The sequence below is a fragment of the Silene latifolia genome, chromosome Y (assembly GCF_048544455.1).
Source record: "Silene latifolia isolate original U9 population chromosome Y, ASM4854445v1, whole genome shotgun sequence".
Lineage (NCBI taxonomy): Eukaryota > Viridiplantae > Streptophyta > Magnoliopsida > Caryophyllales > Caryophyllaceae > Silene > Silene latifolia.
Window position 1 is genome coordinate 137,548,589 of NC_133538.1, and position 16,566 is coordinate 137,565,154.

A 16,566-nucleotide genomic window follows, 5' to 3' on the forward strand; every position below is an offset into this window, starting at 1 on the left:
GCATTATATGTTCCTTTTCCAAATGAAGATTTATTGGTTTAGTCTTAAATTTGTACTTTGTTCACTAGCTAACCATGAATGCAAAGCGTCTTGATTGTGACAGATACTATCCATCACAAGCTGAAGACGGGTAGTGCCCCTCTCATAATAAGGCAAGTGGGAGGGCAAGGGGGGGGGGGGGGAGGGGAGGAGGATTGAGCACCGCATGAATAGTGAAAGGGCACTATCCGTCTTTAGCTTGTGACGGATAAAGCTATCTTTAAAGAGAATTTGTGCCACGAATGAACTTAATCAAGCCAAACAAATTTTAAGAAAAATTTAGACCTGATGATATGAAAGGAAAATATTACTATGATATCTCCGAGTACACATGAGTAACATAGGGTAACACAAGAGTAACACAACAATGAGTAATTTAGGGTACAATAATGGAGAAATAGGAGAAGGAAACATGCTGCTCCGTGGTGGCAGGTGTTACCAACAATATGTCGTTGATATGTATGTAAAACTGGAGAACACCCGTCTGGACTTTTACCGGAAGTATCAAGATACAATCCGTGCTGAACTATATAAAGGTTTGTTGGATACAGTTGAGGCTGGTGAGAGTTCAGCGGCTAATGTTGGACGTAGGATTGTCCTCCCAGCGAATTACATTGGGGGGCCTCGCAACATGAAGAAAAGATACCTAAATTCAATGTCCCTGGTGCAGTGCTATGGAAAACCAGACTTATTTGTCACCATGACCAGCAATGCTAACTGGCCTGAGATCAAGCGAGAACTTGGAGTTGGTGAAGAAGCTCAGAATCGGCCAGATATTGTTGCAAGGGCTTTTCGGGCAAAGCTTCTTTCACTTAACAAACTCATTATGGAAGAGCATATCTTTGGGGAGGTTGCTGCTTTCATTTATGTTGTTGAGTTCCAGAAACGGGGCCTTCCTCATGCACATTTCTTAATCATATTAAAACCTCCATACAAAATACATAATCAAAGTGACTTTGACAAGTTTGTTTATGCGGAGATACCAAATGAACAGAGCGGAGCACTTCGTGCATCAGTGCTCAAACACATGATGCATGGCCCTTGTGGCAAGTTGGATCCAACATGTGCATGTATGAAGCAAAACAAAACCAAACACCGTTGCAAATATGGCTACCCAAAACAATTTACACTAGAGACAACCAGCAACTATGATGGGTATCCAGAATATAGGCGACGCAACACAGGTGACAATGCCCAGATTCGCCAGCATACTTTAGATAACCGCTGGGTGATTCCTTACAATCCCTATCTGATGTCTTTGTTTGATTGCCATTCAAATGTTGAAGTCTGTTCAACGATACAGGCTGTCAAATATTTGTATAAGTATGTATACAAAGGTCATGACAGGGTGTCATTTAACATTACTCAAACTGACGGGCCACAAGTGATTGATGAGAGAGAACAATTCCAGTCTGGGAGATTGGTGTCTCCATGTGAGGCAATGTGGCGTATATATGGATTTGATCTGTATGAAATGCATCCAGCAGTTATGCCTCTACAGATTCACCTATCCAACATGCAGACTATCCAGATGAGGGCGTCTGAGAATCTGGAAGATGTAATCTCAAGTGAAAAGAGATCAAGAACGCCTTTGACACAATATTTCAGTATCTATAAAGCTGACGTTCATGGCAAGTTGCCCAAGTATTTGAATAGTGAATTTCTGAGCCTTACAGATGGGATATTAAAGAAAGAACTTGGTTCAAAAGAAAAACAAAATTAATTGTCATTGGAAGACTGGTTTTCGTAGCTCCATTAGAGAGAGATTGGTATTTTTTAAGGTTGTTACTGCTGAATGTCCGTGGTCCAAAATATTTTGAAGAGCTGCGCAAGGTGGACGACTTTCAATGCGAAACTTTTCAAGAAGCTGCATTGAAGTTACGTTTACTGGAGCCCGAGAACACGGTTGAAATGTGTTTGGATGAGGCCGTTGCTGTTCAAATGCCTGTTGGACTTCGGCAATTATTTGAGACTATTTTCATTTTCTGCCAACCAAAGGACCCTTGTAAGCTGTAGGACAAATACTACCCATCGCTTTCCGAAGATTTCCAGCACGAAGACCCAAGTAATAATTCGAAAAATAGAGAACTAACATATAGAGCAGTAGAGCAGATTGTAGAGGCCATGGGGAGATCTATGAAAACTTTTGGACTAGATCATCTTTCAAGACAGTTAGACATTGAAGTTCAACGAACTAGAGATATAACTGATGTATTGGACGCTCCTATACCAGATGAATACATTGCTTGCATACATTCACTGAATATGGCTCAGCAGCAGGCTTTTGACACTATAATGGATCATGTTAAGAACGGTAAACCCGGTGCTTTCTTTGTTGACGGACCTGGCGGCACAGGCAAAACTTTCTTATACAATGCACTGTACGCTCAAGTTCGTCTCATGGGAAAAATCGTGCTGCCAACAGCTACATCCGGAATTGCTGCATCAAATATACCTTCTGGCCGAACAACCCACTCACAACTGAAAATACCTCTAGACTTGGATGCTTGCATGACATGTAACGTTCCAAAGCAAAGTAGCTTAGCTGCACTATTAAGAGAAACTGCTGTGTTCATTTGGGACGAGGCCGCCATGGCTAGAAAGGAAGGAATTGAGGCTGCTTATCACGCCGGCAAGGGCGAGCTGTGTTGCTGTAATACCCCGTATTTTATTACCTTAGTCAAAGGCTAGTCAACGGTAAATGGGTATATATATTTTATAAAATTATATTATACTGTATTTATACGAGTTATGTATGATAATAATAATAATAATAATAATAATAATAATAATAATAATAATAATAATAATAATAATAATAATAATAATAATAATAATAATAATAATAATAATAATAATAATAATAATAATAAATAACACAACTTAATATATAAAAAAAAAATAATAATAATAATAATAGTAATAGTAATAGTAATAATAAAGTTAGTAAAGTTAGTAATGATAATAGTGGTGGTCAGTAGTGGCGGTATAGGTGGCAGTACGTGGTGCAAATGGGCTAATTAAGGAGGGTGTAGGTTTTGTGTTGTTTTTGTATGTTGTCGTTGGTGTTGCTGTTGTTCATAGTGGCTGCCGCCGGCGTGGTGGCTGACTACTGGGTCCACCGTAGTAGTGGCCGGCACCGGCGATTGGTGACTGTGTTGGTGGAGTTTGGTGATGCTTGGTGTGGGTGTGTGTCGTGTAGGTTGGTGTTGTGCCGTGGTGGTTGTGGGGGCTGCTGGCCGTGGTCCACCACGGCTGGTGGTGGTGGTCCACGGTGGTAGCGGAGGTGGTGGTTGTCGTGGTTAAGGAGGGAGTACGGGTGTGAGTGAGTCGTGATTTAATTATTAAATAATGAGTACGAGTCGGGATTTGAATTTAATTATATTAAATTATATCATTATAATTTAATTAGATTAGTTAGTAAATAAATATATTTCATTATTTTATTTAGGTGACGGTTTTTTTTTGAAAGATCATTATTATTTGGATTGCTTACGGAGTATGCTAAAAGGTAGGTTAATCCTACTCAATTTTAATATATTTAAATGGTCATGTGAGTCGTGTTTTAGTGGTCATTGGCTTCATTTCATTATAATATGATATCGGTTAAGATGACTTGATGAGTCGGTAATTGACATATTGTGTGGTATCTTGCATTTATTGTGTTTGTCATGTATATTGGAGGGCAAGCCGGTTTATGTTGGTTACTTGTTGTTGAGTAGACGTGAGGCGGTTGGGAGACCGTCTCACGCTCGGGTCGCCTCTTGGAGCTTCCCACTTTAAGAGGGATGTGCAGATTAATGACTTGAGTTTGGAGGGACTCGTATAGTTGAGACACGACGTTTGGCAGGGGACTCGGTTGGCTTACGGGCCCTGTACGTCTGGGCGTGCCTCGGTACCTGTTTGTGTGGTGTGGTGTCATGAGTGTGTCCCATGCACCGGTGGTTGTGGGTACGTCTGTGAGTGTCCCGGTACCGGCGTGGTGGCTGTTTGATAGCATCTCATTCATAATATAGGCATGTTGCATACTCACACACTTTGTGTCGTGTCTCACTTTATTTATTGAATTTGACGTGTTGTGTGTCTGTGTAATTGTCACCTATTTTCGGGGTGGCCTGTGTCGATCCATAGGATATTTTCGATCATATGGGGAGCAGGTTGAGTACAGGTTTTGCTTGTTGACGTGATCGGGATTTGGGCCGCGTGTTGGACTCTGAGTCGAGTATCGTAGCATAGATGACATAGATGGAAGTCGACTTGTAATTTGTATAGTTCACATTTATCATTTGTTTACGTTTATTGTGACACCCCCATACTCCAAGTGCCTTACCAGGACCACTCAGGTATAGGAACATCACCATCTCGGTTACCCGGGGCAAGGATAATCATAAGACAATAAAGAAACGTAGTTTAAAAGTAAATATAGTTTAACTGATTACATGTCTCAAACCAAAACTGTTAAATGAAATACAACCAAACCAAAACTGTCTGCTAACAAAACTGAATAACTAAAGGACATCGTCTGACATAGCGGAAGACTCTTCTAACTGCAAGTGATGACTCATCCCAGCTAGCCCATATGCATCATATCAAACCTGCTCAATAACTACTCACCATCCCCGAATGGATCACCACAGTTTTTAAAACAATTAAACGGGGTCAGTACTAATTACACAATTCAAATCACAGTAAACAAATGCCAAACAGCTCAATCGTCACATCCAACCACAGTCTCCATAATCAATCTCCACACAACTGACTACACACTAAAGTGTGTAGTCCTGCCAGAGTACCCATCACAACAGATACTCCACACCGCCAGTGGGGGACCGCAGCCGTTCCCACCTAACTCCCGCTCATCTCCATCGACCGATAAACCCATGTTCCTTAATTTACACATCCCTTCTGTGTCGGGTTCCACAGAAGGCGAATCAAGGGTGTGAAGCCACTCCAGCAAGTGACTCCACTCAGCCAGGGACGCACCCCGAAGACCACAGACAGATATAACAACAATCAACGATATAAATCAACAATCGTCACAACCACCAACAATATACTTTAACAATAATCACAATGAAACCACCAAATACATCATGTAATTAATACTGAGTAGGGAAACCCTACTTGGGAAGCAATCACAGAATCAGACGATCTAGCAGCTGTCTCAAAACCTCTCTTCTACGAACCCTCCTCCTATACATACATTCATACAATTACTACTACAACAATACAAACCATAAAAACCCCCAATTCCCCAAATTAGGGTTTAACCAACATTAACCAATTGCAATAAAAATGATACATAGAACTTACCCTTTTCACAAAGATCTCAACGGTATAAAGAACAATGGAAACCGACACCTCTAGCTCGGGGATTTGCTAATAATGCGGAAGAACAATACAACGTAACTGGAAATCTCTCTTAACAGTGAATTAGGTTTTGTAAAAGTGTTTAAAGAAGATGACGAAACTTGTTATATATTAATCCGCATTATTAACAAAACCCGTCAAATAACACCCGTAACCCGACTTAATCGATCGAGTAAGTCTCGTACTCGATCGAGTACCCTACAGGCAGACTACTGTTTCGTATACCAAACATACTTACTCGACAGAGTAAGCCCCACTCGATAGAGTACCCAGAGACTCATAAAACCGTAGTATTACAGTCTTCCCTCCTTAAAAAGAACTTCGTCCCCGAAGTTCAAACCACAACAAAACAAAAACACAGTAACACTCTCCCGACACGACAACAAAAACAAAACTCAACATAAAACTCCAAAACATACTTACCAAACCAAACTCAACCCGACTCAAACAACTACTAACTATATCAAAATCAACATAAAAACATGTAAAAACTCTTCGCGACCATCTCCTACCCCCCTAAAAGAAACAAGGTTACGTCCCCGTAACCATACATACCTGGTAAAAAAAAGACGGGTATCGCTCCCTCAAAGCCTCTTCCGCCTCCCATGTAGCCTCCTCAACCTCATGATTAGACCAAAGAACCTTAAGCAACACTGTCTCACCATGTCTAGTTTTCCTAACTTTTCGATCAAGAATCTGTTTAGGCACGTCAAGATAAGACAAGGACTCATCCAGCTCTATGTTCTCTACCTCTAACACATGTGACGGATCACTAACATACTTCCGCAGCTGAGATACATGAAACACATTATGTACCCTATCCAAAGCAGACGGTCAAGCCAACCGATAAGCAACCTCTCCAACACGGTCTAAGATCTCATACGGTCCGATGAACTTCTGACTCAACTTCCCTTTCTTCCCAAATCTCATGACCCCACGCATAGGAGACACTTTCAAAAGAACCTTGTCCCTAACCTGAAACTCTATATCCCGTTAATGTAGATCAGCGTAACTCTTTTGTCGATAAGCCATAGCTAACTGTGCCTTAGTCCATGTATCTTTCATTGGCACAAAGTGAGCTGACTTGGTCAGTCGATCCACTATAACCCATATCATATTGTTACCCTGTTGACTCTTCGGTAAACCCACGATAAAATCTATAGAAATGGACTCCCACTTCCACTCAGGTACCTCAAGAGACTGAATCTTACCTTGTGGTTGACGCTGCTCCCCTTTCACTCTCTGACATGTCAAACAACGAGCCACGAACTCAGTTGTTTCTTTCTTCATCCCAGGCCACCAGAAAGTCTTCTTCAAATCCTTGTATAGCTTGTCACCGCCTGGATGTACCGAGTATGGTGTGCAATAAGCCTATGTCATGATCATCTTTTTCAGCTCCTCATAATTAGGAACACACCACCTCCCATCGAACCTCAGACTACCACCTGTATGTATAGAGAATCTAGACATTGTCCCTTTCTCTACTCATGCTCTCCACTCCACAATCTTGGGATCCAACTCCTGTTTACTGTGAATATCATCATAAAGATCAGGCTGCACTGTCGAATCTCCCATAGCATCCCCTTTCTAGATCATATGTATCCCGAACTTCCCCACCTCATCTCTTAATCTCATCAAAGATATAGCTATGCACAAAGAATGCACACTTTTCCTGCTCAAAGCATCTGCAACCACATTGGCTTTCCCTTCATGGTAGATAATGTCCATGTCATAATCGCCAATCAACTCCATCCACCTCCTCTGTCTCATGTTCAACTCCTTTTGAGTGAAGATGTACTTGAGACTCTTGTGATATGAAAGTACCTTAAAGGTCGCCCCATATAGGTAATGCTTCCAAATCTTAAGAGTAAACATAACTGCACCCAACTCTAGGTCATGAGTAGGGTAGTTCTCCTCATAAGGCTTCAATTTCCTAGAAGCATAGGCAATCACTTTCCCATTCTGCATCAACACACAACCCAACCCATTCTTTGAAGCATCCGTATACACCTCAAAGTTCTCACTCCCTTGAGGCAATGCTAAGATTGGAGCTGTGGTCAAACGCTCCTTTAATGGTTGGAACGCCATCTCACAACTTTCATCCCAGCGAAACCTGTTCTCTTTCCTCATCAAAGCTGTCATAGGTCTAGCAATCTTGGAGAAATCCTTAACGAACCGTCGATAATACCCCGCTAAACCCAAGAAACTCCTGATCTCAGCTACATTCTTTGGTGCTTTCCACTTGGTAACTGCTTCAATCTTTGCATGATCCACAGCTACCCCTTTAATTTCTTTGAAATCACATGCCCCAGAACAGAAACTTCCTCCAACCAGAACTCACACTTGGACAACTTTGCATACAACTCATGCTCCCTCAAGGTCTGTAACACAATCCTCAGATGCTCCTCGTGCTCCTCCTTAGTCTTAGAAAAGACTAAGATGTCATCTATGAAAACCACCACAAACTTGTCCAAGAACAGACTGAAGACCCGGTTCATCAAATCCATAAACACAGCTGGTGCATTAGATAACCCAAACGGCATCACCACATACTCATAATGACCATACCTCGACGTGAAAGCTGTCTTTGGTATGTCCTCCTCTCTAATCTTCACCTGATGGTAACCCGACCTCAAATCAATCTTAAAAAAGACTGCTACACCACTCAACTGATCAAACAAATCATCTATCCTTGGCAAAGGATACTTGTTCTTCATTGTCACTCTGTTCAGCTCCCTGTAATCTATGCACAACCTCAAGCTCCCATCTTTCTTCTTCACAAACAAAACTGGTGCTCCCCACGGTGACACACTAGGTCTAATGTATTCCCTCTCAATCAGATCATCCAGCTGCTTCTTAAGCTCCTCCAACTCTATAGGACCCATCAAGTACGGTGCCTTAGAGATTGGCCTCGTCCCCGGTTTCAGCTCAACACTGAAATCTATCTCCCTATTTGGTGGCAACCCTGGAATCTCCTCTGGAAAGACATCTGGAAACTCCCCCACAACTGGTATATGATCAACTGTCGGACTCTCCACTCAGTGATCCCTCACATGGTACAAGATCAACGGGCACCCTTTCCTCAGATAAGACTTCAAGGTCACTGCTGCAATCAACTTAACTTTGGGTTTGGCAACAAACCCACGATAAGACATGCTAATCCCCTTAGGACCTCTCAAAGAAACTTTCTTTTGATGACAATCTATCTTAGCTTTGTACTTTCCCAACCAATCCATCCCGACTATCATCTCAAACCCATCTAAAGGAAACTCCAACAAATCTACAGGTAGGTCAACTTGCCCCACTATCATGGACACACCCCTATACAACCTCCCACAAGATACTAACTCCCCCGAAGGTATAAAAACACCCTCTCTTACAGACTCAAAATCACTCAAACCCAACCTTTTAACATGACTCGATGATACAAACAACTGTGACGCTCCCGAATCAAACAAAACAAAGGTATAAACACCATTAACAAGAAATGTACCAGTGATAACATGAGCGTCGTCCTCAGCTGCTTTCTTTTCCATCATAAACAGCTTGCCACTGGTCTTCTGCCCACCTCCATGGACAGTACTAGCTGAGGTAGCCGGTTTAGCACCCGACCCCTAGTTGTTGTTGGTGTTCATAGCTGGTTTCTGATAAGAATTACCGCCATTGCGGTTGCTCCCACCGTTGTTCTGACCTCCCTTGTTGTTCCATGACCCAGCCGTTCTGTTACTCGCATAACTCTGTGCAGGACCCTGTGAAAAGCTCCCCTGTGACGGTCTATAGAAACCCCCACTCACCGCATTGGTGCACTAACGTCTCTTGTGGCCTACACCGCCACAGTTAAAATAGGTCATTCCCCAGCTACTGCTACCATTCCCACGGCCACGCCCATATGAAGCCCCAACACTAAACCCTGAACCAGATGAATATGCTCTTGCCTGAGTGTAGTTACCCTTCTTATATTTGGATTGACCACCACCCTCACTCTCAGCCTTCCTCTTCTCAGCACCCCTCTCTCTGGTCATCTCCACCAACCTCTCAACCCTCCCAGCTCTCTCATAGACTTCCTTAACATCTGTAAGGACTCCCACCGGTAGATTTTCCATAATCTTGGGGGTCAACCCCTTCTCAAACCTCAAAGCTAGATTCTCCTCACTCAGCCCCATATCCTCAGCGAATTTGGACTTCTCATTAAACTTACGGTAGTACTCAGCCACCGTCATATCAGATGTCATCTTAAACTCATCGAACTCCTCCCTCAGCTTACTCCTTACATGTTCTAGCACAAACTCACGTCTCATGGCTCTCCTGAACTCATCCCAAGGTATTGCAGGTAGTCCCTGCTTCATATACATCTCCCTAGCACTCACCTTGACCTTATCCCACAACTCACCTACCGCTTCCCTCAAGTAGAACGCAGCTTGTTCCACTTTCAACTCATCCGGACAGTGCACCAACTCCAGGATATTCTCCATCTCTCTGTACCAATTATCCAGAAGAATTGGCGCCCCGGTTTTCTTATACTCTTTCGAACTGAACCTAGATATGTGGATACTGATCTTGGAGTGATCAACCTCTTTATCCTGTCCCACTCTCTTCAAAGCTTCCGTAAGAGCATCTTGGTGCTCCAACATCTTTACTATGTCGTCAACCGTCATACTCTCAGCTCTAGCGTACAAGACGGTATTCTTTTGCGGCATCTTGTAACTATATAGAAAAAGGTAGACATAAACACTCAAACTATAACCCAAAACATGCATACGACTTGTACAAAACCCACACGATCGAGTCCCAAAACCCACTCGATTGAGTTGAGGCCACTCGATCGAGTGCCCGACCTACTCGATCGAGTGCCTCGACTCCAGAACCTGATCAGAACACTGCTAAAAAACACACTCGATCGATCTGACTTGTAATACTCCGTATTTATAGTCTTGGGGGTACTCTATCGAGTAGGCCTTACTCTGTCGAGTAAGGGTAAGTGGCGAAGCAAAATAGTTTCTGACCTGTTAGGCACTCGATCGAGTAGCTGGGGCACTCGATCGAGTAGGGGGGGTACTCGATCGAGTACCTTGGGTACTCGATCGAGTGTCCGGTTTTCGGGGAGTTTTCTCGGGTTTTGTTAATTACGCGATTAAGGTATTTAAACATATTTGTAATTGTTCTAAATCACTTTTTACAAAACCTAAAACCTGTTTAAGAGAGAAAGCAACTAGTCTTCTTCCTAATCGCGTTCTTGACAATTCCCGGAGTTCAGACGGTCAGTTCGTATCGTAGTTCGTGTCGTTGGATTCCTTGCGTCGAGGGTAAGCTTTTAATATAATTTCTATAATGTTTTGATAAGATTGATAAAACCCTAATTTAGGAATTGGGGGTTTTTATGAGTATTATTTGAATAGTAGCATCTATGTGTTGTATGATAGGAGGAGAATTCGTAGAGGAGCCGTTTTGATACAGCTGTAGATACCGTCTGCGTGTTGTGCTTTCCAGGTAGGATTTCCTACTCAGTATTAGTCCCATAATGGGATATTGGTGATGTGCTGTAGTTAGTTGTTTGATATGATGATTGTGATTGTGATTGTGATTGTGGTTGTGTTTGTTGATGGTTCTCGAGATGCGTTCTCGGCTGAGTGGGGTCACTTGCGGGAGTGATCTCACGCCCTAGTTTCGCCCTTCGTGGAACCCGCCACGGAAGGGGACAGGGTTATCGCTCGTACGATGGGCGGGGCTTAGGTGGGAACGGCTGCGGTCCCCCATCAGCGGTGGTCGGTGGAAGGGTCGTATTGAGATGATGGGAGTTGGTGGTGTGTGTGTGTGTGATGTTCAATTTATCTGTTTGTCTTATTGTTGTTATCTATATTGATTGTGTGATTAGTCTTGACCCGGTGTTGTTTTGTAAAACTGCGGTGATCCATTCGGGGATGGTGAGCAGATATTGAACAGGTATAGAGATGAGTCTTTTGGGATAGCATTTGGGATGGCCACGACATGACGATAGAGTCTTCCATTTGTAGTTTAGCATTTATTTACATTTGATTGAGAAAGATAGTTTGGAATAATGTATTGCACTTTCAGTTTGGTTTCGAGGATTGTATTTATTCATTAAACTATTTACAATAAATGTTGTTTCTGTTTTGTCTATTTGATTATCATACCTCGGGCGACCGAGATGGTGATGTCTTCATACCTGAGTGGTCCTGGTAAGTCATTCGGAGTATGGGGGTGTTACATGACTAGCCACTCGATCGAGCTAACCGCACTCGATCGAGTGCCCCTACTTACTCGATCGAGTGCCCAAAATCTCGCTTCTGCCTAGAAAATGCAAACTACCTACTCGATCAAGTCAGACCCACTCGATCGAGCCATGCTGACTCGTAGACACTACCCGCATGCTTATCTTTCTTTCCCAACTATACATTACAACCTTTATATTATTAACATAACAACAACAACAACAACAACAACAACAACAACAACAACAACAACAACAACAACAACAACAACAATTCATATGTATAAACGCAGCTCCTTATATACTCAACATAATAACTTTGCTTCATATCACTAATATGCCACATTATAAAACAAACAATATGCCTTCATTCAATCATACAAGTCACACATCAATCAACATTTACTCCATACCTCCTATCCTCCACATTCGCATATATGTTTGGATTTCACTCGCACTATAGTAGGGTGTGATTAGTAATGGTTGTTAGTAGAGTAGTCGCTAATATGAGAGTAGTATTCCTTAGTCGGAAATTGCAAACCATAGAGAGGCACCCAACCGAGTGCGAGCTAGTACTCGACCGAGTACCAGTCACTCGACCGAGTACCAGTCACTCGACCGAGTGAACCCTACCACTCGACCGAGTGGACCATTTTCCCGAAACTTGAAAATTTCTGGAAGTAGGTAACTCGACCGAGTGGATGGGCACTCGACTGAGTGGACTCGAGACTCGACCGAGTGCCATTTTTCGGGTTGTGAATTTCGTGAGATTTGCATTATTACCTTATTTCTTGCATTTATTCATAATTTCTCATAACCAAAAAATACCAAAATTTCTTTAAATTATTTCCCAAAACTCCATTGTTGATGTTTGTTGCTTGGACTTAAGCTTCCTACTCTATTTTATCCTCCTAATTCTTGCTAATTAAACAACGTGAGTGGTTTTCTCCTTGCTCTTAATTTTCCCCAATTTGATTTTTTTGAAATCTACACTAATTCCTTCAAATTTTGTCAATTAATTGCATGTTTTGTTTGATTCTTGATATTAATCACATTTTTATAACATTTATGATGTCAAGTATAAAATTTTATATTGAATTTTGCCTGAAAATTTTATGAGCCCGAAAATATGTATTCTCGAGTCAATAATTTGATTTGATGTTTGTTGCATGGTTAATTTTTTTAACAAGGACTAAAGTTTGGTTGTTATTGCTAACTCTTGTTATACATTTGAATTTTGTCTTGAAAATTTTATCACAAAATGTTCAAAGCCTTGATGTTCATGCGTAAGTTTTGATTTTGTTTTTGTTTAAAAACATAGTTTGGTTGTCTGATGAGGCTCAGGAATTTTGTCGCGCCTAAGTTTTGATTTTTTCTTTGTTAATAACGGCATGTATTACTTTGAATCAAAATTTCGTATTAAAATATTGCCTAAATCGTTTAAAATTTCATCTTAAAATGCATGATTTTGATTCTTGCACTCAAAACATGATCCTTTTGTTTCTTGGTACTTAGTTCTTGTTGATGTTGCATTGTGTTCATTAAACTAGTGGTTTTGCTTTACAAATCACCTCAAGTTTTGACATCTATGTTAGTTATACCGACAAATCCGATTTTATACTTCATCCCCTACCTATCTATGTAAAGGGGGTTCAAATGTTATTTCATGATGTTAGGTACGGTCTTCAAATTTGAAAATTTTATTTTAAAAGTTTTCTTGATTTAATTAAGTAATAAGGTTTCAATTTTTGTTAATAATGCTACGTATTCTCTAAATCGAGAATCTTACCTTAAAATGTTGCCCAATTTTTTTTTTTTTTTAATTATTTATATATATCATAGGGTATATGGTTAAATTTTTAAATTTTGTACTTAAACATAGTTTCGTTTTTTCGTAATGTTACAATCTTTGTTAATAATGTATTATTTTGCTTATATATGGGTCCCAATGCTTGTTTACCTCTTGGGTTGTATGGTTTTGATGAGTGAAGACATGTAGACAAGCGTGGGGCTAAAAAGACAAGAGACGGATATTTTCCCAGAAAATAAAATATGAAATATGGGAAAATAAAAATAAAGAAATATATTATGGAAATTAGGGGTGTTACAATCCAACCCCCTAAAAAGAAGTTTCGTCCTCGAAACTTAATAAGAGAACTACCTCACTCTAAAAGATGCGGATGCTTCTCTCGCATAGACTCTTTGGTTTCCCAAGTCTCCTGCTCGAACCTCTGACTCCTCCACAGAACCCGAACCAAAGGTACAACGTTATTCCTTAGCCTCTTCTCCTGACGTTCCAAAAACAGGTTATTCCTCATAAGTCAGGTTAGGCTCAACCTCAATAACATCAGTCTCTAGAACATGAGAAGGGTCACTGCGATATCGACGCAACTGCGACACATGGAACACATGTGAACCTTCGACAGATTCGGAGGTACAACCAACCTATATGCTACCTCGCCAACTATCTCGAGCACCTCATACGGTCGAAAGTACTTAGGATTAAGCTTGCCCTTAATCCCAAATCTCTTGACACCTTTCATCGGTGAAACCTTAAGAAAAACCTTATCGCCAACCTCAAACTCAATCGGCCTACGCCGCAAGTCTGCATACGTCTTATGTCGATCCTGGGCTGCCTTAAGCTTCTCGCGGATCAACCTCACTTGGTCAATCGATTCTTGAACCAACTCAGGACCAAGAACGACTGCCTCACTTGAATCATCCCAACACAAAGGACTACGACATTTTCTTCCATAGAGTACCTCAAACGGAGCCATCTGAATACTCGCTTGGTAACTGTTGTCGTAGGAGAACTCCACAAGTGGTAAACTCTTCTCCCAACTAACCTGAAAATCCAAAGCACAAGCTCGCAACATATCCTCAAGCGTCTAAATGGTATGCTCAGTTTGACCATCAGTTGCAGCATGAAAAGCCGTACTCATCTTAAGCTCACTGCCCAAAGCCAACTGCAGCTTCTTCCAAAACTGAGAACAAAACCTTGGATCACGGTCGGAGATGATATCCTTAAGAACTCCATGAAGACGAATGATCTCTCGCTGATAAGCATTCGCTAGTTCCTCGAGACTCTAAGTCTCCTTCATCGGAATGAAATACGCGACCTTAGTCAAACGATAAACCACAACCCAAATCGCATGCATTCCTCTCGGCGACCTCGGCAAACCCATAATGAAATCCATCGAAATAGTTACCCATTTCCATGTGGGAATCTCCAAGGGTTGCAGTAGACCACCAGGTCTCTGTTGTTCAAAATTGACCTTCTAATAGATCAGGAAACGACTCACAAACTCGGCGATCTCTTTCTTCATACCCGGCCACCAAAATCGTAGCTTTAGATCCTTGTACATCTTATCACCACGAGGATGAACCGAATAAGGAGTACTATGAGCCTCTTTGAGAGTCTTACATTTTAAGACCACACAGCTAGGCACACACCAACGACCTTGGAATCACAGACCATCATCAGGTCCAACGTCGAAGCCTTTGGCGCGACCTTCGCTTATAGCAACTCGAACTCCTTCTAGAAATTTATCCTCTCTTTACTTAACTCGGATCTCATGAAGGATCTCGGGTTCATCAACCATCGCACTCAAATCTAGGGTACCAAGAGGAACTACCTCTAGGCTCATCTTATGGAACTCTCGACTCCAGTCATCAGGTGTTGGGCCTGGAATTTCGCACTACTGACAGGATAGAACTCTACCCTGGCTTGACGATCAGGGCAGGTTTGTCAAGGTAGTCAAAGTTTGGCACAAGTTGATGAGCCTGGACTCCCGCATCATCTTCAAGATCAAGTTCAACCCTGGCCTGAACGTCAGGGTGTCAGGACGTCAAGCCATCAGGGTGTCAGGGCGTCAGGCTATCAGGGTATCAGGATACAGGCGCCAGCCATGGAGAGGACAATGGTCAAATGTAAGGTCAATATTTGACCAAGTCATGGATAATTATATGAGATTATTACCACATTAATATGGTAATTAAGAGTATATTAATGGTGAAGATTCTGTCATAAAGAGGGAGCATTAATAGGCATTAATGCGCAATAAATACAGCAATTAAAGAGGAATATTCAGTATTAAGTACAAAGATTTGGCAGCCATTCAGCTTGGCTATATAAGGAGCATTTTAAGATCATTTGGCGAGACAAGGCATACTCCAACATACACAACACATCCTACACAAGAATCATACTACGAGCTAAACAATACTTAGAGATTATATTACAAATATTATCATTATCACTCTTATACTCTCCCAATTACATAGTGAAATTCTCTCCTGGCTTGGTGCCCGTGGTTTTTTCCCATTAAAGGGTTTTCCACGTATAAATCATTGTGTCATGTTTTCTCATATCGTTTATTACATTTACATTCGTTTCCACTTATATTACAATCAACCATGCCTAGGTACGATCATGATAACATCAAAATAGGATAAAACTAGTTAACCCCTACACTATTCTACCCTGGTCATATTTCCAGCCTTGCGCAAAATATGGACAAAACAATTGGCGCCCACCGTGAGGCAACTAGTTTATTTTTCCTACAAAAATGTTCACAAGATTTTTTCTTCTCACTAGTTTGAGAACCTTGAGAAAAATTGGTACAATTGTTTTTTATAACCCTCGTTTGGAATGAAGAAATGCTAGATCCGAGGGAAAAATTTCTAAAACCAGTCAAAAGTCCTTCCAACGATCATAAGTGTTACAACCTCCGGTGTTGCCTAAGGAGAATTCAAAGGCATATTTGTCACCAAAGAAATTCAAAGATAAGTTTTTCCTATACCTAATACATGTTTTGCAAAGTATAAGAAATATATCTTAAAATTTTGCTACTTGCTTTTATTCTACGGTGAATTTTCCTAATTATAATAATTTGATGTTTTTAGGAAATGTAACCTTAAACTTCAAA

General features: G+C 41.3%; 2 protein-coding genes across 2 annotated transcripts; both read left to right on the forward strand.

Annotated features, from left to right (window-relative positions):
• Nucleotides 1-406: 406 nt before the first annotated feature.
• Nucleotides 407-2,055, forward strand: LOC141629021 (uncharacterized). Its single transcript, XM_074442095.1, has 2 exons — nt 407-1,739; nt 1,862-2,055. The coding sequence occupies exons 1-2, from the start codon at nt 407-409 to the stop codon at nt 2,053-2,055; spliced, it is 1,527 nt and encodes a 508-aa protein (XP_074298196.1).
• Nucleotides 2,056-2,163: 108 nt separating this feature from the next.
• Nucleotides 2,164-3,345, forward strand: LOC141629022 (uncharacterized). The gene is made up of 2 exons (XM_074442096.1): nt 2,164-2,692; nt 3,242-3,345. Exons 1-2 carry the CDS (start codon nt 2,164-2,166, stop codon nt 3,343-3,345), a joined length of 633 nt encoding a protein of 210 aa, XP_074298197.1.
• Nucleotides 3,346-16,566: the final 13,221 nt, after the last annotated feature.

What these genes read in the sequence shown, in the direction of transcription:
- LOC141629021 (XM_074442095.1), top strand. Translation starts at nt 407, where the DNA reads ATGAGTAATTTAGGGTACAATAATGGAGAAATAGGAGAAGGAAACATG. An exon ending in GATATTAAAGAAAGAACTTG is followed by an intron (nt 1,740 to 1,861) that starts GTTCAAAAGAAA and finishes AATATTTTGAAG; the next exon opens with AGCTGCGCAAGGTGGACGAC.
- LOC141629022 (XM_074442096.1), top strand. Translation starts at nt 2,164, where the DNA reads ATGGGGAGATCTATGAAAACTTTTGGACTAGATCATCTTTCAAGACAG. An exon ending in CAAGGGCGAGCTGTGTTGCT is followed by an intron (nt 2,693 to 3,241) that starts GTAATACCCCGT and finishes TGTGTCGTGTAG; the next exon opens with GTTGGTGTTGTGCCGTGGTG.